This window comes from Labeo rohita, chromosome 3 (assembly GCF_022985175.1).
Source record: "Labeo rohita strain BAU-BD-2019 chromosome 3, IGBB_LRoh.1.0, whole genome shotgun sequence".
In the NCBI taxonomy this organism is placed as follows: Eukaryota; Metazoa; Chordata; class Actinopteri; order Cypriniformes; family Cyprinidae; genus Labeo; species Labeo rohita.
The window spans coordinates 57,306,973-57,332,406 of record NC_066871.1 but is presented as its reverse complement, the minus strand read 5'-3'; the positions used below and the strand labels follow the sequence as shown (position 1 = coordinate 57,332,406).

Genomic DNA, 25,434 nt, shown 5'->3' with positions numbered 1-25,434 from the left:
AGTGGATTCCACGCGCCTGCGTTACCGACACATTCTGAAAAATAGAGAAAGTTTTGATGAATCCAGTGTAGAGACCGCGTTAGGATGTGGCAGACCATTTTCTTTTGCAAGTTTGAGCTCATACATCTTTGGTGTAAACTCGTCTTGACCAAACGCCCCCCAGGAACAGCTCAACACCCCCCTTTCCAAAATACTGCTTCCGGCGCCCCCCGATGCTGTCCGAACGCCCCCGTTGAGAAACACGACTTTAAACAGTCAATACATTTATTTTAGAGTGAATACGGATGAGGCAGTGTTTTGAATAGTTTACAAACAAATAAATGCCATATTTTTCCAGCCTCTCTGTCACTTGCATGACTTTCTTCAGGAGATCAAAAAATGAAAAGTTCTTCTGACTGTTCAATTAAAGTGGATGGAGACCAAAATGACATTTCAACATAAAGGCATTAGAAATGCTTCATACAGGTCATGTACTCTATATTAACCCATCCATATGCCTTGTGCATAATTACTCAGTGATAATAACTATAATGTTAACTATATCACATTCTGTTTATTTGTCGTCTGTCTCTTTAAATGCTCAGGCGCTTCAAAATTGGTGGATTCTGATTGGCTATCAATGTTTTTAATATTTTTGCTTTTTAGTTACTGTCCCTGGTGTGAACGAGCTTTAACGATGTTATTTCAAGTTTAAAATCAGCTTTGTGACTGACATCTGCGTATAATATGTTAGTCAAATGACAGAACTCATGTCTACAGTACATTACATTAAAAATCTACGGAAACAAATGAAAGAGGCCACGGCAGATCGAATCACCTGAGTTTGATCTTAATGTCATGGTCATGAACACGCATTCTACCAACAAATGAAGTTTTAACGTGTTTAATGAAACACCTCACAACTGTCATCTGAACCAAACCTTCCACAAAGTGTGATATTTTCAGGTTCCTAAAGGTGGTTTGATGATTGCAAAATAATGTATTTTGGTTGTATATAATTAGTGTAAATATCCCAAATGCATAGACCATCATATTGTGGTGAAATGATTTCCTGTTACTGTACTGCATGTGCCTTAAAGACAAACCGACAAATGACAAGACTGAACCACAGCAGCAGAGTTTGACATCAGAAGTTTATTCACATTTAAAGATAAAACGCAATCATGTGACGGAGAGAAAATGTACAAAAAACGCTGCGGCCGAAGCTCACAGCAGCCCCTCCATCTCCCGCATGAAGGCCTCGTACACCTGGTCCTTGGTCTTCATGCTGGGCGGCGCCGCGCCGAGAGGCTGTCCCGGGTTCCCGGAGGTTTGTTGTTTGGGCTGCTCGCGTTCGTCCTCTTTCCTGCCGCCCGCTCTCTCCGTCCCGCCCGGGGCGCCGCCGACCCGGTCCCTGCGCACGCGGAGCGCCGTGGGCACGAAGCGCGTCACCTCCGTCTTGGGGTTGATGATCTGCGGTTTGGCGGAGATGGTGGCGCCGCCCGCTTGGGCCGAGGACGCGCCGGAGCCCGCGACGGTGGCCCGTTTCTCGATGGTGGGGGCGAGCGGGTTGGGCGTGGTGCCGGGGGGCGGCGGCATCTGCAGGGCGGAGCTCCGCACGGGCGGGGCGAGGGCGGAGCCGCTCTGAGAGTCGCCGCCGCCGGAGGACGCGGCGGGCGACTTCTGACGGGGCAGGATGCTGGGAGGAGCGCTGAGCACGTTGGGATTGAGCGGGGGCGGGAACAGCGAGAGGGGCGGGGCCATGCGGGGCGGTCCGGCGCGGGGGGGAGGAGGCGGTGGGGGCATTCCTGCAAATTGACAAAAAACACAACCAACATTTTAGCTACCAAGACAAATTCAGTCGAAACAGCAATTTCTGGTTACGGTGAGAAAGAGTTTTGGAGCGCCGAATTCATCAGTGTCAAAGTCTGCTTCAAACAATCCTAACCCTACACCAGTGCTGGATCTCTTTCTCATTTTTAACTGAAACAAAGTCTCAGCTTCTGTCAATTTTATTGTGAAATTCAAACAGTTTTGATGCTCTTCAATGTGGCGTCACAAAACTGTTCACAGCAAAAACCGTAACTGTAACGTTTCAATAGACAACAGCGAGAGCACAACTATAACCGATACAGAGGAGCGAAATTCACCAGAATCACAGAGCGTTTTTTTTTTTTTCAGCTGATGATCGATTGACAGCCGTTCAAGATCCACCGCTTTTAAAGAGCTCGAGCATTCAAAGGGACGGATGACAAACAGCAGCTAAATATAGTTATGATTAAACACTGTCTGTTGTGTGGATGCTAAAACAGATCATTAGTGTTTTGGCTTTTGGTGTGCAGAGGCCTTCAGAAATGTGTCTGAACAATCTGCTTGAAATGACTTCATTTTGCTTTAAATATCTAGTACACACACACACACACACACACCTGGAGGGGCCGGAGGCGGCAGGCGGGGCGGGGGTCCTCTGGGAGGCGGTCCGGGCGGCAGACCTGGTGGAGGTCCAGGAGGGGGTCCGGGCGGGCGTCCCGGCGGGGGTCCCGGAGGCAGCATGCGCGGTATGGGACCCCTGAGAGCCGCGGGGAGTCCGGGAGGCCTCAGGAACGGAGGAGCGCCTGTGTTTGACAAAACTCAACGTTAGCAAACGTCTCACCACAATCTACTCAAGGTCTGAACCAAAACATCCGCCAAACATGTCATGTGACTCTTCAGATCATCAAACAACACTGTGCATTTCAACACAAAATAACTTTTAACGAAATATCTTGTGCTTAACAAATATGACTGCTGCTCGTCAGTAACACCTGTATAACAACGATATCGTAATGAACGAGCGACGCACCGGGAGGCGGTCCCGGAGGCGGGCCGGACGGCGGTCCCGGCGGCCTCATTGGAGGAGCGGGAGGCGGTCCTAAAGGAGGAGGCCCTGTGATCGGCGGAGCCTGCATGTGTGGAGGAGGCTGCTGCGCCGCCATTGGTGCCGACGGAACAGGAAGTCTGGGATTGACCAATGACTGAGTGGCTTCAGTGGAGACCTGATCCTCAGCATCCGACTCCTCAGAGTCCGTGTACTCCTCCTCGTCATCCTCCTCTTCCTCTGGGACGGACTGACCTGCACACACACACACACACACACACACACACACGCACAGACATCTTTACGGCGGCTCGTTAAACAGAGCGACATTCCTGCCTTCCTGTGCTCAGTGACTTCAGCTGAAAGCTTCTGATCAATGAAAATCTCATGCAGACCTGCTTTCCTCACTCTGAAATCTTCACCCGTACATAAAACGAGCATCAGCGTGACGGTAATTCGTGACTTATGGCATCGAGACCACATATGAGATCACATACCTGCCATCCGGAGCATCATGGCCTGCAGTGGTGTGATGTTCTTGGTCTTCATCACCCTCCTCTTCCTCTTCTCTTTGGGCGGCGGCATGTCAGCGAATCGCACGCTGCGACCTGAGCGAAGAAAACAAACCATCATTCCTACAGCTGCTGTAACCGATCTCCAATCTACTGTGCCGTGTGTTTGCTGACTCTCACCTGTGTGTTTATCAGCCCTGTCTCTGTCCTCGTCTCTGTCGTCGTGGCGATCGGACGTCATTCTGCCGTCGGCGTCCGCGTCGTCTCTCTCTGCGCCGCTGTCGTCCTGCGAGTCGCTGTCGTCGTCTGCGTCGCTCTCTCTGTCGCTGTCTCTCCCTCCGGTGTCCATCATTTCAGTGTCTGAACCACCGGCCTCTGACAGGAAACACACACACACACGACAGGATGCTGTTTTTGAAGCAATGTAAAATGTGTTAAAAAAAAAAAAAAAAAAAAAAACAGATGGAAAACTAGAACAACAATTTACACTAAAAAGAAAAACGAAAACTTTCTGCGTTACCTGCGCGGCGCGCGTTAGCGTACAGCTGCAGTATCTGCGGCGGCGGCGGCCCCGGCGGGGGTCCCGGCGGTTTGCGTCCCGGCGGCAGACGAGGAACTCCAGCCAATGCGGCCGCTGACAGCGCTGAGCTCTTCCTGAAACACACGAGTGAACACACATTCACCTACAGACGCACCGCGGTCTCTCTCTCTCCTGCGCTAGCGCTTTGAGCTGTCAAACGATTAATCGCACACAAAATACAAGTTTGAGTTTGCCTAATATGTGTGTGTGTAATTATTGCGTATCTATAAATACAACATACAAATATGTGTTTGTTATCATTTTTAATGATTTATATGAAATAGAAATATTTTGGACATAAATAACATACTTCTCTTAAATATATACATTCATTTGCGTGTATTTATGTGTACATAATATTTACACACACACATATATATATTAGGCAAACTCAAACTTTTATTTTGTATGCGATTAATCAAGATTAATTGTTTGACGGCCGCACTAGGGCTATTTGACCAACCGCAGAGACCGACACGCCGCGCACGCGCTGAAGTTTTGTTCATGAATGTGTGAATCCCAAAAGTTCATATAAACTGAAGTAAAGATCAGAATCCGAAACCGGACCGAATTCATTGAGGATCTGGACAGCTAAATGTTGTTAAACAAAAATACAATCCAACAAATTCCTGTTAAAAAAAATAAATGGAGATTTTTGACAGACTTTAAATAGAAAGAGGATGCGAGTTAACGAATCACTGCTTCTAATGATCTTCAACAGAGCTGAGAGATCAGTCACGAGACAGACACTTACTTTAGTTATGGTTATTATTACTAGAACACTGAGTTATGTGTGTGTGTATAAATACATAATTTTGTGCATGTATTTAAATGCATCTGTAATATTTATGTCCCTGTAGATTATTTTCTTGAAGTGGATGTAAATAAATGGTTAGAATGTGTTCTGACCCGAGCGTGGAGCTCTTCTTCAGGATGGAGGGCGGCTGGGCTCCAGGCAGGGGAATGTCCTGGATGAGGATGCTGGATGGAGCGTGAGGCATGTCTGGAAGAGGAATACTGTCCACCTCCACGGACTCAGCGTTCTGATGGAGACACACACTCTCATTTTATTTGTACATCTCTCAATTGCCACTACGTTGCTTGGATTCGATGATCAAATCATATAATGCAGTGCACGTGAGCGGCGGCGTCACGCTGAAGGAAAGCGTTCGTACGTCACACAAACCTTGACGGAGTCGAAGTAGAGCGACAGCTGTCCTCGCTTGGTCTCGTAGTCGACCTCCAGCTTCCGCAGCTCTTTGTACATCTCTGGATTCTCCCGTTCGTACAGGCGGACGATTCGCTCGAACGTCTCGCGCAGCTTCTTGCGTTTGTCGCGCAGAACTTTCTCATTCAGCAGCGGCTGCTGCACCGGATTGAACTCTGAAATCAACACGCAAACACATTCGGGACAGGTTAGGGGTGGCCGATATGGCAAAAATATCACATAATTTTTTCAGAAATATCACAATTTTATCACGATACTTTGTCATGTTGGTTTTACTATTTTGCAAGTTGATTGAGCAGTGCAGCCAAACTAATTTCCTTATTTTAAAAACAAAGGCTTTCAAGGTAAAAGTATAAAATTAAAAAGAACGGCAGATCTTTTGGCCAAAGTGAGCAAAGATCAGATAAGATAAATGTCATTATTTCATCTTTGTTATTAAAAAATAAAAAAAAACACATTACAAATAAACATAATACTATTAATACAAACTGTGCTTTATGTTTCAGGTCCAGTAAGTGTATTTAACAGTAGCATTCAAGAAATTGATTTAACAAATATAAAAAGTGAAACACTATATATTAATTCTGCATTGTTTCTTATTAAAGCAACTGTATTAAAGTTCTTCAGTCAAGAGCACTGAGAGATTTTTCTCTTTGTGTTTTATTGCTTTATTAACATTAAAAGAATAATTCGACAAAAAAAAAAAAATTGTCAAATTTGGTGTTTTATCTTTATACCATCATTTACTCACTCTCAGGTTGTTTTAAACCTGAATGGGTTTCTTTTTTTTTTACTGAACGTTGTCCATTTGATCATTTCTATTATTAAATTCAGTGTGGACCTGCTAATGTTTGACTTCCCACATTCTTCAAAATGTCTTATTTTGTGTTTAGCACAAGACAGACATTAATACAGGTTTGGGACAACATGTAAGTGAGTAAATAATGACAGAATTATCATTTTTGGGTAAACTATCCATTTAATGACAAGCGGCAGCATGTTTAGTACAATTAGTCTGCTGTACCTTTAAGAGCTGCACGCATCCGTTTTTGACTTGTTTACTTTCATTTTAGACATAAAAAGCTGCTTTTATATGTAAACCTTGTGTTTTGACAGTATTAGCACAATCAGACGCGATACATAATTCATAAGTAATTACTTAACTCAGTAATAAGGCGATATTCGATGGGCTTTTAGTGATAGGCTTCAGGTGGAAAAGCACAAATGTTTAACCAGCGAGGCTTTAAAGCAAATATTGTACTTTTGTGATTGTGAATGAGTGCAGTGTCCTGTGAGTGTGACTCTACCGCGGAGTTAACGCTGATGTGAATGTGTGTGTGGTGTTGTACAGTATAATGAGAACTGCAGCTGATAGAATAACACCATACGACGATATTTCTCCAAAAGCAGATTGTGGAGACATTTTTATCATCCACGATCAAAAAGCATCATATCGCACACCCATCTCATCGAGTTTCTCCATGTCTCGGATGATCTGACGTGGATCCTTCATCTTCAGCACTGCTGCTCGGACCATCATCCTCTGCTTCTTGTTCTACAATAAACACACACACGTGTCATTTAATTTCTGTCAGTACTGTCGGTTTGATTGCACTCCATGATGACATTAACCTAAAAACTGACTGATTATTGACAAACTGTTTTCCTGTTTAACACTGTAAAGCTTCTTTGACATAATCTGTGTGATATACAGTGCTATATAAATAAAGCTGACAGCACACAATAGCAGCGCTCTAGCTAATATTATACACATCCCTGCTGACAAAACACATTCATTTACTAGTCAAAAGAACTCAAAAGTCAAAACTCCATCATGACAGAAATGGAGAAAAAAAACATCCTTGGGAGAAACCAGGCTCTCGTCAGCTTATACGATCAATACAGATTATAAAACCATCAATAACTTTCTTCACTGTAAGTGTAGAGGTCAGAGGTCATGTATGTACCTTCTTCAGCTCCCTCTTGCGCGCCTCCTTCCCTGCGCGCACGCACACACACACACACACACAGAGAGAGAGAAGAACACAGGTCAGGACTCGATCTGACAGTCTGATGTGTCTCTTCATGATTGAATGTGTTTCGGGTGTTTCTCTGTACTCACGGGCCTGGTCGGTGGGATTCATGAATTTCCCACTCTTGGTGGAGGAGGTGGAGCGGCGCCCCATGACTGCGGATGCTCTGTTTCACCTGAACAACAAACACACGCGACATTAAATGTCAATCAACCGAACACTGCAGTTTCAGGACCACATTTCTTGGACCCTAATTTTTGGTGACAGCACCATCTAGCCAAAACTGTTCCAACAGAGGAGACCTGATTCAAACATAAAACAGACGCACAGATTTAATCCATGGAAACTATTCATTTTAGCGTTCCATCTTATTTTTAATGTAAGAGAAGGCATGAATGGCGTCAGCGATCTCCATGTAGCTGTGCTCATTCATTGTAAACTGGTATTTCCATTTCAGTTATTTCAGGTGTGAAGTGCTGCACTGCGGCTAATAATGAACTGGAAAAGTCTCGCAAGAACACAAGAAAAAATAAATAAATGAATTTAAAACCAGAACAGTATAAGTTGAAATAAATCAGGTGATATATTTTAAGAGGGTCACCAACGGGTGTGTTTTAGGAGTTGGCTAAAACAATACTTAAGTGTATACAATTAAACAACTACATATTTCGTTAGAAAACAATCTTATAGAGAATTGAACAGCAAGTACTATAAAGCAGTATGAGCCGCTAACACACACACACACATATATATATATATATATATATAGCAAATAAATTGTTCTTCTTCTTATTATTATTATTATTAAACTACAGGGTCTTATAAATGCTGTCCTCAAACCGGTTGTGCAGGAATAAGTTGTCCTTCAGACAGAAGATGCCGCACAACAATCATAATCTAAATAGTGTTTCGTCAAAGAAACTGTGGCGCAAACAGAAGTTAGTTTTATTTTGCCGGTCAGTAAAACACATCACCGCTGGAGCAGCAAAACAACGCAGCGCTCTGCTGAAAATAGTAAGTAAAGCTTTGTGAATGAAAGCAGATGTGTCTCATGTTTGTCGATCGTGTGTGACTGATGATGATGATGATGATCTACACACTGATCGTCAAATGTGCAGATTCGACACGGATATGAATGCGGCGTGAGATGAACCCGCTTCACGCGATCAGAGTAAAAGTCAAACTCACCTCAATCACTTAAACAGATCTCTAATATTTACGTTTATCACTCATCAATAAACGCGTCCAAATGCGCGAGCCATCTTTCCTGCAACAAGCGGAAAAGCGCCACCGCTCCCGAACGGACGTCACTTCCGCTACCGGACTTTTATTATTTAAATCGAAAGCGCGCGGTTACAAGAACGATGTTTTTGTTTTTTGTTGTTGTTGTTGTTGTTGTTGTTTTAATTGAATCACTCAAATTCCGCATTTTACAGTAGCCAGGAGGTGAACACAAAGAAAAGGAAATACAAAATTACAATGGATTAGGAAAGAAAGAAAGAAAGAAAGAAAGAAAGAAAGAAAGAAAGAAAGTAAGAAAATTACATAAAAAACATGAAAATGTTTACATATATTAATACACTTAACAGCTTTCTTGTTTGTCAGATTGTAAGTAGATTTTAGGTATTGCTTAACTTCTGATTTCAAAATGAGTAGCAATGGTTTATAATCGCCATACTTGCATTTATATATACTAAACTTTGCCAGCAAAAGTAACAGATTAATCAAATAATATTCCTTCTGGAATGAGATGTGGTAAGTGAAAAAGACAAAACATTTTCAAAACAAAGTTGAAAGCTGGGCATGATATTGTAATAAATTTCGCTTTCGCCAACCTAGGGACGCCAATTAATTAAGCGAATTTAACTTTCGCCAGCCTAGGGAGGTGAAATAGGGTAGTGATGGGTACTCATGTCACAGCTGACGTTATGATTCTTGGATCACGTGTCAATTAATGTGTGGTTATGACTACATCACATAAGAAAGATTGGTGGGATCTCTAACTTGTAGAACCTCTTCTGTATTATCAACACAAGGAAGACACAAGTTGTAATAAAACTAATTTTATTAACAAGAGATAGACAAGAGTAATCAACAACTACTAAATGAATACCATGAATGAAGAAGGAATAAAGTGCATAAGATGCAGGTGATTATGTTGGGTGTTGCTATGTCAGAGCTACGTTATCTGGAAAGATAAACTGTTGCTACTCCGAAACAAATAAGGTGAATAACCTTACTATGCATCAAACAAATACGTGTAAGATTTGTTATCAACTGCAGTCAGCTATATAATATCTAATGTAAATTAGAAAATCATATACTGATAATATTCAACAATGCCAAGGTCTCTGGAAGGACTCTGGAGCAGTCCGGTGGCGGCGACTTCTTCCACTGGTTGCGCTGGTGGCAGTACAGTGGGGAAAGGAGCAGGAATCCGTTTCGACAGCCTTGAAGATGAAGAGCTGTAGGATGCTGATCTCCTGGAGCACCAAGGGTCCTAAGATCTGGAACACGCAGATGTGGCCCTGGAGCAGGCGCTGAAGGTCCTTAGCTTGGAACACGCAAGCAAAAGTACCTGAAGTGAAGGTTTGCTCGCCGGAGCTTAACCTTGTTGCAAATGTCTGTGTGTCTTCTGCCTCTCTGGGCAAGAGACTCAGAACTCGGTCAATCCACTTTGTCTCTCTAGGATGGAGACTCAGGATGCTGCATCTATTGTCTCACCCTGACGGGCGACAGACTCAGATCGAAGGTGATCTGTTTCTGTCTCATCCCTTACAGAACCGAGACTCAGAACAGGGGTTTGTTCTGTTGGAGTCTTTTCCTTCACAGGTAGCAGACTCAGAACGTTGGTTGTCCTGTTGCAGTCTCTTTCCTTAACGGATGGCAGACTCAGAACTTTCTTGCTCTGTTGCAGTCTCTTTCATTGACAGACTGACTCAGAACAAGGAGTGTCTTTTGGAAGGGTACCTTTATCCCTTTCTGATGAGGAGGAGATTGCAATTTGGCACTTCTCCATTTCCATGCTGTGATTGGCTGGTTCCATCAGAGTGGGGGGACACGTGGTGGTCCACCCTTCTTTATCAAAATGTAGCAAACCTCTGTCCACTATGGTGGTCAGGGAGGGCTCCTGCCATAAACTGGGCCCTGGAATGTGCTGTCCACTTCAATATGATCTCTAACCAATAAAAACAAATCTCTAACAAATCTGACCAGAAATTGACTGAGAAGGGCAACTCCAAAATAAATGAAAAAACATTTCTGTGTGTAGACCACAAAATGTACATAGTGTATCAATATCACCGTTAAAACTGTTTGCAAGGAAATAGTTACAGGGATAGTATTTATGAATGAGTTTGAAAGAAATTTCTTTTACTTTATTTGTGACTAAATATTTATGAGGCAGTTTCAATTTTATGCCATATCAAACCATCAACAGCTATTCCAGAACATTACAGCAGGAGATCTAGAGACAACATCCCTTTGAAAAAGGGCCCGAACCTGCCGATTATTGTGCTTAACAGAGGAAGAAGAAAAGCAAACTCGACCAACAGCAGTCAACAGGATCTAAAGACTGAGATTGGGGACATGTATTTTTACAAAGCATTTTTAGCCCAGAGGGGACGGCATCCATAACTACAGCATGTGCTTTAGGAGTGGCTGGGATTGAAAATTTAGACAAAAATTCAGAATAAGTTAACAGAAGACCTTCTTGGTTGAAAAGTTTGCTCACCAAAACTATATCATTAGAAAAACAAATTTCCTAACCAAATTAAAAAAACAAAACAAAACAAAAACAGTGTTTTAGATTTATATAAGATATGTTTATTATTCCATATAAAACATCTATTAGGTGAGAAATTATGTTTATAAATTAAATTCCAGGAGAGAAGCATTTGTTTGTGGAAACTGGATAACTTTAATGTAAGTTTAGTTAATGCTGTAGTTACAAAGCAAAAGAAAATGAAGACCTCCAACCTGTGATAAAATACACTGAGGAATAATGTTTCATATACTAGTTGTTTTTTATTAAAAATAGTTTGATCCAGTTCACTTTAACAGAGTGGTAAGATCTAGGAAGTTCAAACCTCCATTTTCAGTTGTGTTCATAACCACAGATTTCTTAATATAATGGGTTTTATTTCTCCATAAAGAGAGCTGTATATGTGAGTCTTGAAATGCTCTGCTTTGGTAACCAATACTCTCCCTCTCAAAGACAAGTCTCTTAGTAACCACTGATTTAACTTTGTCTTTGTCTTATCAATTATAGGGGAGACATTTAGCTCACGTCTTCTCTCTTCATCTTTTACTATCTTTATACCTAAATGTGTGACTTCATTTTTTTATTGAGATACTGCAAATAGATGATAAATCACAATGCTTAAGAGACATTCATTCACACTTATTAATATTCAAGTGAAGACCTGAAGCTTTAGAAAACATATTAATAGCTTTGGGTATTTCTCCTGCATCTTTTAGAAAAAGTGTGCTATCATCTGCTAATTGGCTAATGGTGATGATGTTATCTGCAGCTGTAATTCCTCTTAAAGTGCTCTGTTTAATAAAATCAAGAAGTAGTTGTGAACAGAGTAAAAACAGGTAAGGAGAAACGGGGCATCCCTGTCGGATTCCACGATTAAGACTAAATGAGGAGCCAGGACGCAGTTTGACTGAACAGTTTCCATTGGAGTATAAAGTTTGAATAGTCTTTATGAAATAATTACCGAAACCAAATTTTTTAAGGGCCAAAAAAATAAAATTATGTTCAACAGTATCAAATGCCTTATGAAAGTCTAAAAAAAGAATGAAGCTCTCACCTGAATATAGGTGGGGATAATCAATGAGATCTAAAACTAAACGAATATTATTGGAAATATGTCTGTTCCTCATGAAGCCGGATTGTGTATCATCAATAATTAAGTCTAAAGTCTTTTTAATTCTAACAGAAAATATAGAGGCTTTTATAATCAATATTAAGCAAGCAAATTGGTCGCCAATTGTCTAAAAGCAATGTGTCTTTTTTTGGCTTGGGTTTTAAGGTAATTAAGCCTTGTGTGAGGGCGGGTGGAAGCTTTCCAGGTTCTATACTCTGAGAAAAACATTTTAAGAGAAAAGGAGTAAGTTCTTCAGAAAAAGATTTATAGAATTCAGAGGTCAATCCATCCACACCAGGGGATTTATTTAACTTAAGTTCCTTAATAGCACATAAGACTTCCTCTAGACAAATAGGGTTATCACACAGTTCTTTTTGTCTTCATTTACAGATTTAGTATTAATGAGGCTATCTAAAAAATCAGAGGTAAACTTTTCATTAAATCTAGATTCATAAAGAGAGCTATAAAAAGATGAACAAGAATCAGCAATAGATCTCAGGTCATGTGTCACTATACCATCAATATTCAAATGTGAAATGCTTTTTTTTGAATGACTTTTTTCTAATTGAAAAAATAAGCTGAGTTTTGTTCACCCTTCTCCAAACATCTCTGTCTAGATCTAATGAAAGCCCCCTTTGCTCTCCTTTTATAAATATCATCGGGCAGTCATGGCCTAATGGTTAGAGAGTTGGGCTTGTAACCCGAAGGTCGTTGGCTCGATTCCCGCACCAGCAGGAATTGAAGGTGGGGATTGTGAATAAACAGCGCTCTTTCCACCTTCAATACCATGACTGAAGTGCCCTTGAGCAAGGCACTGAACCCCCAGTTGCTGCCCAGTGCTCTGGGTGTGTGTTCACTTCTCACTGCTGTGTGTGTGCACTCGTGATGGGTTAAATGCAGAGGACCAATTTCAACTATGGGTTGTCACTTTTGCTTTTTATCTAACGTTTTTGAAGATTAATCAGTTCAATTTGTTCATTGTCTGAGATTTGATCTTTGAGTGAAAGCTGTAATCTTTGAAATGATCATTTCTTCTTCATGTTTCCGGGCTTTAGCTAATACACTTCCATAATTTCTTAAAAATTTACCAATTTCGAATTTCAATAATTCCCAGTTATTACAATAATCATTACTCCGTTGGGCTAATTTCCAATACTGTGCAATCAAACTGCGAATGATCACCTTAACAGATTCGTTGTCCAGAAATGAATTATTAAGTTTCCAGTAAGAGTTGTAATGGCTGCTGGAAAAAGACTGAAGGCCAACATTAATAGAAACTGCTTTATATAAGTCTGTCAGAGGCATAGGAAGAATATTAATTCAAATGTTTTGTAAGCTCCAAGAAGCTAGCCAATAATCAATACGAGACATGGCAGGACATGCCTTATTGTTCCATGTAAAGGGAATTTCTCCCTCCAAAAGTCTTTTATATCAAATTTCTGCATAAAGGTCTTAAGCCTGGCATTGAAAGAAGTCGGAGCACGAGGAGGCCATCTGTCAAGGGAATTGTCTAAAGTAATATTAAAATCGCCTCCGATTAAAATAAGTGAATTTGGGAGTTTCGATAAACAATGTGTTAAGTGAATTTCTAATGTATCAAATAAGTCATCATTTTCACGTTTAGAGTTGTACCCGAGTGCTCGGATCCATGTGCGAACCAAATATCATTAGTTTTCCAAAAAATAACATCATTGGGAGTCGAACGAGCTTCTTGGAAAAAAACAAAACAAAACAAAAAAAAAAACCAAAAGTCAGACTTTTGCTGTTTAGCAAACAAAAACAAAGCCTTACGTTTAACATTTAACCTCAAACCCCGGGCATTGAGAGTAATTAACGAAAAAGACATATGTGGATATGTGAGTTAAAAGTATAAACAATGAAAAGAAACAGGAACAACTTCAAATATTCCATTCCCAGTAAGAACAAGTGAACAATGTGATTATTAACCCAGCCGTAAACCTATGAGAATTACTTCACACAATGAACAGTAATTCTTTGGCATTAGATGAAGAGAAAGAACTTACGAGAGCAACAGGTTGAAACAAGCGTTCATACATTATGAGACCGCAAGTCCACATCATCAGAGTGGAGGATGCACGGCTTTCCCATCAACAAACGCCCGCCCGCCGACAAAGAACGCTCTCTTCCCTTCCTTTCTAGCAGCTTCATCCTCAGCATCCTGTCTCCCTGAGTCAAATCTTCGGGGAATCTCAGCCTGTGGTTCCTGAGGTACTCGGAGTGTTTTGCCTGACACCAGATCCCGCGTAGATCTTTTCACGAAACAAATAATCACCGGTCTTGGCCTGTTGTTCAGCTTTCCCAGATGATGCACAATGTCGATGTCATCTTGAATCGCCACACTTGAATCAGGAACGACTGCAGCACAGATGTTGGAAACTTTCAGCTTCATGTTTCCATCAGATTGTTCAGGGATTCCGTACAGACGAAGACTCCATCTGCGCTGATATCGTTCGGCTTCATTCAGTTTTTGCTCAAGCTCAGATTCACAGTAGATTTGCAGTTTTTCATGTCGGTTTTCAAAGCGTTGACTTCTTCAAACACAAAGTCAATCGACTTCTTGAGACCCTCGATACTCACTGTGTTTTTGGAGATTATTTTCCTGAGACTGTCTGCACTCTCCTTGATTTTAGATGTCAAAGCTGTGATTATGTTATTTTGCAATTCTGTCAGCGAAATGTCCCCTCGAGATTTCTTTTGCTGAGGTTTCACAGGCGTATCTTGGTTTGAGTCACACGCTGACTCGAGGACTCGAGGACTCTCTCGATCGGGAATTGGTCAGTTATGAGATGAAAAGCAAATTCAGCTCCAGCAGTTCCATTTCTTCCATAAGGACATTAGATGTAGAGTTCTTATTTTTTCCTTTACGCTTCATCATGCGATCCGAAGCATCCATGTGCAAGAAGACTTGGTTAACGGCCGTCAAATTAGAAAACTTTAATTAAACAAACCAAATAAAACAAGTGACTCTGCTAAATAAAATAAGAGTAATGCCTAATGCATAATCAAACAATATTTTGCCACCAGGTTTGATTTTAAGTTAAAACTTGGGAATGGAAAACATAAACGCCTCAGCTGCACATAATTGCTTCCTCACCGGCCTCCAAGAACGACGTATAGAGGAAACATGTCGCTCAATTGACCAGACGAATGAAAAGTACAATATTATTGATTTGTTCTCATCTAGTATGGATGTTGCTATCGTATTTCTGTTTTTGACTCTATATTTATGGTTTTGATATTCCATATGCTTCAATCGGTAAAGCAGGTGACTAGTATGACTAATTTACTTCAATTAGAGCAATTATTGAAGGGGACACAAATAATACAGGGAAATGTGTACTTGTAAGGATAGATATGTGTACATAGCATGGAGACCGTCTTTTTATGAGTTGGGTTCATAGGTTCACCACGTCATTGTATTATAATTATTTCAATTATTCCGCGTCCCCCACACTGTATTTTACGCTTCGTCTGGGACTGAGGACGTCTCGTAGTTATTCAACCACAGGAGCCCACTGATCTGCCACACATCGCTAGGTCTATAATATTAGCCTAGTATCAGTTCGCACACAGGCTTATTGCCGTGTTAGTTGTAGCGGGTTACTATTCAACAAGCTACTGTATTAAACGAGCTAAGCTTGGTAACTTTATAATCGCTCATAGAAAAATGTCTCGGATATCATCATTTTTTGTCATGATTAATTTATTAGTTATCCAGCATCATCTCTGTTAAGGAGAAAGAATCTCTTCACCCGATGTTTAAAGTAAATAAAATAAGCCTTGACAGCCTAAGTTACTTACACATAACTACTGAAGAACTTTCTCTCTCCTCCACAGAACTTGTGAACGTGTATCGTTAACTTAAAACGCTTTTTTTTTGCATTTGTATTGTTTTACTACTTAGACAGTTATTCTATGTATATGACCATTATACTATTTACAATACACAGAGTCGCTTGTAATGATATTTTAGGGGGGACAACCCTCAGATTTATGCCTATGCATGCTGGAAACAAATGCGGCTGGTTGAAGACACTTTTGCTGAACTCAAGATGTTTTCCTGCAAATCACGCACTGAATGACAGACAGACAGAGAGAGAGAGACGTGTCTATATTCAGTCAGGAGCTGATCAGACAAAACCAAACAATGAAGTGAACTGAATCAGGGCCGTGTGGGGCCCCGTCTGTGGGCCCTGACTGAAATCGCCGGGACTCCTACAACGTCACCAGCTTTCTCCCCTCAGCGACGGCCCAGATCTCAATAATGACTCTTTTCTTTGCTGTAGTGCTGCTTTACAGCTAATATTCAGGTTGATTTATAATTGATTAATTTGACAAGATTATTTCAAGATTATTTATTTTACTGCTTATTACCGTGAAGCTGCTTTGATACAATGTTTTTTATAAAGCGAAATAGAAATAACATTTGACAAACAAATATGAATCAAATGTGGTGTGATCAGTAATAGTAAAAACTCCAGACAACAGCGTTGTTTTTCACTTCTTTATTTATTATGATCTGCTATGACTTCAGAAACTCCTCTGCTTATGTATTTTTTTTTTTTATCATTTTTGACATTTGCTCATAATGGTCTATGATGTGGGACGCTGCGGTGGTTCTCTAGTAGGGAATGGGCCCATAGTACGCAGTGTAGGCCGCGATGATGCCGGACGTGTCCATCATTTCCTCACAGGCCAAGTTTGCTTCACACACTTCCCTGAGACTGGAAGACAAAGAGTGTGTGTGAGACTCGCCACCACTGCTCTCTGTGTGTGTGTGTGTGTGTGTGTGTGTGTGTGTGTACTTGTTCTTGCTACATTGTGGGGACCAAATGTCCCCACAAGGATAGTGAAATCTGAAACCTGAAACCTGCGGTCCCCACAATGTTATTAAAAATTAAAAATAGTAAATGATGTTTAGGTTTAGGGTTTGGGTTAGGGGATAGACAATACAAGGTTAGAAATCATACAGAATGAGGTTTTTTTTTGAGAATTTAAAATGCAGAAAGTTGTCTATAAGGGTTAGGTTTAGGGGTAGGGTTAGGGTAAGGGGATAGAAAATACAGTGTGGACAGTATAAAAACCGTTGTGCCTATGGAGAGTCCCCACAAGGATAATAAACCAGACATGTATGTGTGTTTGTACCTCTCCAGCTGAGTCACAGTCAGGTCTGCAGGTGCCGTTCCAGCTCTCTTCTGTCTCACAACTGTTGAAGCCACGTCCTGTTTCACAAACACACCTGAGAACAGACACATGCAGTCACTCATTTCAGATGAAGTTTGTATTTTTGTGCTGTCTGAGAGAAGGGTTTGAGCTCAAAATGTGGCCCGGGCACGAAGCAGTCAAGAGTGAGGGACCGAGGTGAGAGACGTGTCTTCCTCTCTCTCTCTCTCTCTATGTGTGTGTGACTTTCTTTCTTCTACACTCATCCTGTCAGCGCCAGATGAAATCAAACAGCAGATCTGTGTGAAGAACAGACCAATGTTTTTGGGTGGTTCCTGGTCGCTCTCATCATGTGAAGAAGAACATTTCTACTAAACGTGTTCATACGGGTTTAGCTTGACGCTCAAGCATATTTCGGCTGAACTGACCCCGTAAAAGACACCATTAAAGTGTGTTTCTGTGAGGGCAGTGATCAGCATTTATGACACACACATAGAGCTTCCCACTTTTATAAAAAAATCAATCATTCATGTAATTATGATTTTTCTGATATTTTCCATAAAGTGAAAATATCTTCCTGCAAAGCTCAGCCCTAAACAAACACACCTGAAGCAGCTGAATGAGATCTTCACGAATGCATGATAATCACAGATGAGTGCAAACACTGCAAGACTGACAGATTAAAGCACCGCAAACCAGCACAAACCCTCAAACCACACTATCTACCTACTTTACATGGAGAATGTTCAGATTGAGCCAACATACAACATACAACACACAACACACAACATATGCAAACTACAGTAAACACACATGTGTCTCACCATCATCACTGGGAGATTCTGCAGGACTCACTGATTTAGTGTCAGGAAGACCTACAAGAAAACAACACAGAGAGAACAATCAAACACACATACATGTCTGGTTTATTATCTTTGTGGGGACTCTCCATAGGCGCAATGATTTTTATACTGTCCACACTGTATTTTCTATCCCCTTACCCTAACCCTACCCCTAAACCTAACCCTTACAGAAAACTTTCTGCATTTTTACTTTCTCAAACAAATCTCATTCTGTAGGATTTATAAGCTTTTGTACCCATGGGGACCTCAAGCCAGTCCCCACAATGTCAAAAATTTCAGGTTTCACTATCCTTGTGGGGACATTTGGTCCCTACAATGTAGCAAAAACAAGTACACACACACACACACACACACACACACACACTGACCTGCGCTCAGACATGCGGCTATCATGCAGCAGAAGATCAGGAGTGTGAGGTTCTTCATGTTTGTCTCCGTGTTTCAGCTGATCTGTGACTGTGTCTCTGTGTCACTCACATCATTTATAAAGTGACATCACAATGATCTGACATCATGATTGGATGAAGAATCAAATATCCACACACATACACACACACACACACTGCAGTATCAGCACAGACTGTAGGTGGCGCTTTCCACCTGATCACAAACCCAAAGTTCAAGTTATGCGATTGCGTGCGAGCGGCTCGTCAGCGGAGGAAACCAGCGTCATATAAACATTTCATATAAAGACTTTAATTACAGCTGTTTCTGCAGAAATTATGTTTTGGGCCGAGCAACCCCTGTGTTTTCATGCGTCTGCCTCAGGAATCACCTGGACCTGCGCGCTGTCCTCTCATCTGGACGCGGCTGCACACAGTAATGTGTGTGTGTGTGTGTGTGTGTCTGCAGGATCGAGATGAAGCTCGTGACTTTGGTCCAGGGTTCAGATGCCGACATGAACATCAGAGCGGGTTTCTGTTTTATGGCTCTACTTCTCCAGCCGTGCCATGCTGCTATTTATTCCCGCACAGAACATGCTCTTGGACTGCAGCTGTGTAATTTCACCGTCTGAGTAGGGAATCTCTCAAGCGCAGAGGCCACAAAGTCTGCAAAAGAATTCAGCGATCGCCGTTCAGGCCGCTCGGAATAAACCCTTGTACACGTGGATCTCGACGAGACCCAGAGCGACTGACCGAGGTCAACGGATGACCTCGACATAGAGTCCGATCGCAAGCAGATGAACGAAGAGACAGTTTCAGGTTTGCAGGAGTTTAATTGTGATAAACAAGGATAAATAAACACATCTGCGCATCACATTTACAACCACTCATTTCTTGTTGGGAAACATTTTCATCTGACATCATTTAGAAATGCAGGTGCCATCATGATTTGAGCTTTGAATAAATGAGAATATGTAAGCAAAAGCACAGTTGTCAGTTTAGTGTTAATATCTGAGCAAACGGCCCGTCGTCAAAGAGCGAGAGGATGTTAGTAACAAACCCATGACGCACACGTCTATATGTGAATAGGTGTCTGGGTTTAATCGACCTGTAAGTGATTATTTAAATGAAGAGGTTGATTGGTTGTACGCAAATGTGGAGGCGGGGCTCAGTACCGACGCAGATGCGGATTGGGTCTGAGCTGCTGAGCGCCGAAGTACGTTTGATAGGCCATCGGGGATCCGTAGCGCAGCGCCAACAGACGACAGGGCGAATAATCCTCACAGATCTCGGCCCGACGCTCGGCCGGAGACTTCATCCTGAAAAACACACACAAACACAGCATGTGAGCATCACCGGCACCCGCCGAAACACCATTCGTCTCGCCGAGTACATAACGTGAGCATATTGTCATCCACCGGCTCGAGTCGTCTTCTCAGTCAGAGACGAGTCTTTAACACGAGGTGGCTGTTGGTGTTTTCATGGTGTGTTTGACCCTACGGCTGATGTCCTCACAGACGAACGGCTATATTTTGTAATCATCAGCTGATTCAGTTTCAAAACATTTTAAACATTTAAAAAACTTTTGTCAAAATATTTACATTTTGTCCCCTGAAGTGAGCTAAATCTGACAAAAGCTCCATTTGGGGACAACATCTGTAAAAACAATATATAAATCACGTAGACTATATTTTTGTCTTTAATGTAACAGTCTGTGTTCTATGAGGGTATGATTTTAGTATTTATAACTAGCTGTATATAAAAAAACACGCCTGTGGAATGTCCTTATTTAGATAGATGTGTGTGTGTGTGTGTGTGTGTGTGTGTGTGTTGTACCACCTGTAGATGTACTGGTTGTAGACGGGATCTCGTTGAGTCCTCATGAAAGCATTCGCCTGATATGGATTCACAAACACTGAAATAAAGCAGATGCTGTTTTTAAAATGGGAGTGATATGGAATAAACATTAGGGTTAGTTATATTTTTGAGCTTTTATGTCTTTAATGGATAGGATGGTTCAGAGTAGACAGGAAAGCACTGGAAGGAGAAAAGGGATCGGCAATGGACCTCGAACACAGCGCGCTATGTGTCAGCACACTAACCACGAGGCTACTGGTGCCGACTGCGACGCTGATCTTGAGCTGATTTTAGACAGAAGTCCAGCATCAGTTGTTCAGGCTCATATAAACACAGAGGTGCATGAAGCCAAAGCAAACAGAGAATGTGAATCGTGAACATTTACCCTCAAATGACTCGTGGCTCTCCTGAGAATCTACAGAGAAAGAGACGTCTGTAAGTGTGTGTGTGAGAGAGAGAGACAGAGAGTTTGTTATGAGTTTCTTACAGACCGTAACAAGCTCCGAGCGCCAGAGAAACACAGAGAAACACACAGTGAAGAGCGACACACATGACTGCAGCAGATCTGTCTGAAACACACAAAACAACATCAGACATACTGAGACTGACAGACTGATGGATGTTCACACACACACACACACACACACGTGTCTTGTATGTACAGTAGAAATACCAGACATATGCTGTTTTATGAAAAGCTGACTGGTAGATTTGACGTACCTGAAGAGCTAAATCTGTCTGTGGATCTTCTGCTTCAATCTCTGGTTGTTTTTCATGATTTGCCAGCTCTTATAAAGCCTTCACACCCTCCACCCCGAGCCGTCTGTCTCTCTGTTCTTTCCACCGACTCAATCGCACCATTAACTCCTTCACAAACACTCAGACAGATGACATCACAGGTGCGTGAGCGTGTTTTTGGCATATCTGAAGTCAGACAGAAAGAGTACACAGACCAGAATAACACCACAGAGAGAGAGACAGACAGCTGTGAGCTGAAAAACAGCCTCTGCTGCTCAAATATGGTGGTTTTGCTGGTTAAGATGGTGAAGCAGTGGAGTTGTGTGTGGTTCAAACTATTGCTCAACACCCAAAACACATGAGCCACGAACCACACGGGCCGTGAGAGTCACACACTTTTTCACCTCAGGCTCTTTGGAAAACAAATAAAGAACAACTGAAATGATTCGAGATGGACAAACACTGAGAAAAGAAAACTAGAGACACTTAAAAATGGAAATATTGAGTGTTTCATCTTCCATCACTATGCCTGACATAGTGTCTGTCTGTCAGATGGTTTTTCTCCATCTTTCGCAGTTCGACAGGTTGCTGCTGCAAATATTTAACACACGCTCGAGACTCGGAGCTCGGCCCACAACACACACGCTCGCACAAACGCACACTCACACTCGCAGTCTCCGTACTTTCATGTCGTGCTTCTGCTATTTGGCTGCAGCGTGTGAGCAGGCGTGAATCATGAGTGTGTGGGACGTTTGATGGCGCATCGAGACACACTTGAAGATTTAAGGCAGCCGGACATACGTACCAAAACAACGACGCGATAGGACGGGGATAGGCAGACGTCGGTGCTGGAGTTGATCTCTAACCCTGATCAAACACTTGGACAAGCTCATCGAGGTCTTCAGAATTACTAGGGCTACAGGCAGGTTTTTTTTTTCAGGGTTGGAGTTAAACTCTGCAGGACGCCAACGCTGCTCATCCCTGCGATGGGGAATAGACTCACATATGCACCATTATCGTAAGCCAGCGGTTTTCAAACCTCTCCTGGAGTACACCCAGTCCTGCACCTTCTGTACGTCTCCCTCATGTAACACAACCATTTCAACAATTCAGTGCATCAGTAGATACTGCAAGACCTGAATTGGGTGTGTCTAATAAAGGAGACAAAACAAAACAAAAAAAACAAAACAAAAAAACAGGAAACTTGCTTACTTATACTAGGCGTGAAACCAAAGTTTCCTAATTTGGACTTCAGCTTGTGAGCCAAGAGCAGCAAGGCCTCTCTTCTCCTCTAACGATAGATGGTTTATACCTAACTACCCATAACTCAATACGGCCCCACAAGCAACACATTTTCAGTGGTCAAAAAACAAATGTGAGTCACTTTTCATTCAGCTGATACGTTTTGTCTTTTAAAGAGGAATGTCTGAAAAACAAATAATGTTGAAACTAGAAATGTGTCTTGTTTGCCTCAGAAATAACTACATAGATCATACCTGTCCGGGTGCCATAAATATTATTTCTTAAAAGTGTGTGTGCCTGTAACTCAAGAAGTATTAAAGATATCTGAACTGATTTATATATATATATATATATATATATATGAATAGTCTACTGCCTCAACTTGCCCATACACTGATTTACACTGATTTTGTTGTATGTTTCTGTTATTCATTTATTTTTTCCAAGTTTTCATAGTATTTTGATTTGGTCTTGTTTCGTATAGCATTTAATTGTATTTGTGTTATGGTATTGAGAAGTCTTTTATTTTGAAATTTGTTGGCGTGAACGGATATAGTGCGAGTACGCGCTAAACATTTCAGTACGGAACGAGACCCAGACGCCTCAAAGGTTTACGGTTCATAAGGAGTTTAGCTCCTGGTTTAAATGGAGAACAAGGTATTTTGACTTCTTGTTACCTTTGTTTCTATTTTGTTTTGTTGTAGTACAATTATTTGTTTGCTATTTGTGTGATATTATGTTTAAGTGATATGTTTATTTTGTATTTGGTTTTTCTTTGTTTGGTTTTTCTTTGTACAAGCTCTAACGTTGATCCTCAATTTGGTCGTTGATGGTGTACGGCATGAAGTGGCGATTTATGTGGTGGATATGTGAATAAAGTACGAGGATCATCAGTTGGAGAGTCGATTTTTATTGAACCAGGGAGCTACAGATGGAGTTTTGGTTCCTTGCCGCTGTCGCCTCTGGCTTGCTTAGTTGGGGACACTTTATCTTCACTTTATCTTCACACAATATTGTATTTTATTTTGTTGTATTTGATTAACTACCTTTTACCTGAAAATTGAGTGTTTACTGTTGCCTTTTGCATTGTTGATGTACTGTTTCCTATTTAATACTGTACAGCCGCCTTGTCACAATTCTGTATTGTTAAAGGCGGTATATAAATAAAGGTGATTTGATTTGATTTGATTTATTTTAGCACTTAGGTGACAGGTGTGTTCTGTGCAAATGCTTTGTTAGAGGAAAACAAAATACATTTCTAGTTTCAACATGATTTATTCTTCAGACATTTCCCTTTAAATACTGTTAGTATCAGCTGAATGCAAGTGGCCCATGTTTGGTTTTTAACCACTGCAAATTCAACCATTTGGACATGGAGCTGCATTGAGATCCCCATGTCCCTGGAACTGAACTATATCCGGCCTTGAAAATGAAGATTCCAAAACTAACATAGATTTAATATCTGATTTAAAGGGGAAGACTATTCCAGAGCCTATATGAGCAGCCACGAGAAAGCCTGATGGCCACATGAACAAGGAACTGAGAGTAGTAATGGACTAGATGAAGGACCGCAGCAGTCCACAAAACAGGAGTTTCAGAGAGAGTCAAACGTTCAGCTGTATAGTTGGACTAAACTCAGGTCAGGCTGTTGTTCTCTTCATAACACAGATCCTTTTCCTCTCAAGCACATCGTTTCAGTATCTTGAACAGCTCTGTGTAAGCACGCATTTGTCCACTACGGGGCGCTACAGCTGTATTACAGCACTATGTCCTCACTGGAGGTCATCGTGACGCTGCGTTTCCGACCGCAGTGGCGGTTCATTCAGCTGGATGTATTTAGATGGGCTGATTAACTGGAAATCTGATCACAAATCAGAAACATGTTTTTAATGATCAGTTTCAGCAACCACATTTAATCAATTACAGATGCAGTTTTCACTACAACAATGGACCTATTTACTGGTAAAAATGTTAATTCTACAAATCACATTGCAATAATATAACTTCATTTTTGGCAATACTATCGACTTGATTGCACAGACACTGTTGGTGGAGAACTGAACTGAATGAACCATGAACTGAATATTGCTGAGATATTCACTATCGTCCTCTTTTAGAGCAGCTTTACAGCAGAAGTGAATTTTGTTTGCGTCGTTCACACACTATTTTACACTGTAAAGCTGCTTTGACACAATCTGTATTGTTTAAAGTGCTAAATAAATAAAAGTCCCTTGACTTGACTATTAAACAACCTAAAATGCTATGAGAAAAGAGCAAAAGAGAATGTAAAACACATAAATGTATTATTTTATTAAACTATAAAGCTAAAGATTTACTTTTCCTCCTGTGTCTAAAACAAACACGTATGAACTGTATGAACGCTGCTGGTGTGTTGATGAACTGAATACATGCTTAAAGAAAATCAATTTCTTTACGTTGGTATTGGTGGTTTACGGGGTAATGGTTTTTACACTGTACAGACTATATTTTCTTTCGCCCTTCACCAATCCTACCTCATACCCATGTCATTATACACATTTGTGTCCCCACAAACTACCCGAAGCAGTGCACACACACACACACGTTTGTTTTTGTGAATTGTGGGGACTTTCCATAGACTTCTATAGATTTTATACTGACCAAACGATATTGTCTGTCCCCTAACCCAACCCTAACCCTAAACCTAGCCCTCACAGAAAACATGTTTGCATCGTTACACTTTCAGATAAACATCATTTACTATTTCTAATCATTTTTTAACATTGTGGGGACCGCAGGCCGGTCCCCACAATGTCAAAAATTTCAGGTTTTACTATCATTGTGGGGACATTTGGTCCCCACAATGTAGCAAAAACAAACACACACACACACACACACACACACACACACACACAGTGTCATGACGCCCCCATCTGTTCACACCATAAAACTGCACCTCAGTTCATCTCGCTCTAACTGTACAAATGATGGAAAGCGGTCTGGTTTTTGCTGAATGTTTGTTAAGATGATGACCGTTCAGGAGACACGCTGTCAATTATCACTGGCACAGAAATGAGGGCCGATTGTTTCGTGTGATTTGTTCTGTGTTTTGATCGCTGAAAACA

General features: G+C 41.4%; 3 protein-coding genes across 4 annotated transcripts; all 3 read right to left on the bottom strand.

The window, feature by feature from the left end:
- Positions 1-1,114: 1,114 nt before the first annotated feature.
- LOC127163451 (WW domain-binding protein 11) lies at positions 1,115-8,500 on the bottom strand. The gene is made up of 12 exons (XM_051106683.1): positions 8,378-8,500; positions 7,279-7,364; positions 7,124-7,155; positions 6,618-6,711; positions 5,115-5,311; positions 4,838-4,971; positions 3,869-4,002; positions 3,529-3,723; positions 3,334-3,444; positions 2,822-3,091; positions 2,409-2,594; positions 1,115-1,787 (listed from the first exon to the last, which is right to left on the bottom strand). The coding sequence occupies exons 2-12, from the start codon at positions 7,340-7,342 to the stop codon at positions 1,207-1,209; spliced, it is 1,998 nt and encodes a 665-aa protein (XP_050962640.1). The 5' UTR covers positions 7,343-7,364; positions 8,378-8,500; the 3' UTR covers positions 1,115-1,206.
- An 8,119-nt stretch (positions 8,501-16,619) lies between these two features.
- Positions 16,620-18,592, bottom strand: bglap (bone gamma-carboxyglutamate (gla) protein). Its single transcript, XM_051100321.1, has 4 exons — positions 18,479-18,592; positions 18,072-18,122; positions 17,230-17,323; positions 16,620-16,808 (listed from the first exon to the last, which is right to left on the bottom strand). Exons 1-4 carry the CDS (start codon positions 18,534-18,536, stop codon positions 16,706-16,708), a joined length of 306 nt encoding a protein of 101 aa, XP_050956278.1. The 5' UTR covers positions 18,537-18,592; the 3' UTR covers positions 16,620-16,705.
- Positions 18,593-19,306: 714 nt separating this feature from the next.
- Positions 19,307-21,242, bottom strand: mgp (matrix Gla protein). 2 transcript variants are annotated; one of them, XM_051100309.1, is made up of 5 exons: positions 21,071-21,242; positions 20,842-20,915; positions 20,736-20,765; positions 20,333-20,408; positions 19,307-19,812 (listed from the first exon to the last, which is right to left on the bottom strand). In XM_051100309.1, the coding sequence occupies exons 2-5, from the start codon at positions 20,900-20,902 to the stop codon at positions 19,662-19,664; spliced, it is 318 nt and encodes a 105-aa protein (XP_050956266.1). In that variant the 5' UTR covers positions 20,903-20,915; positions 21,071-21,242; the 3' UTR covers positions 19,307-19,661. The 2 variants fall into 2 exon arrangements, with proteins under 2 accessions (XP_050956266.1, XP_050956257.1); XM_051100300.1 differs by having other exon boundaries at positions 20,842-20,919; positions 21,071-21,236.
- Between the last annotated feature and the right edge of the window lie 4,192 nt (positions 21,243-25,434).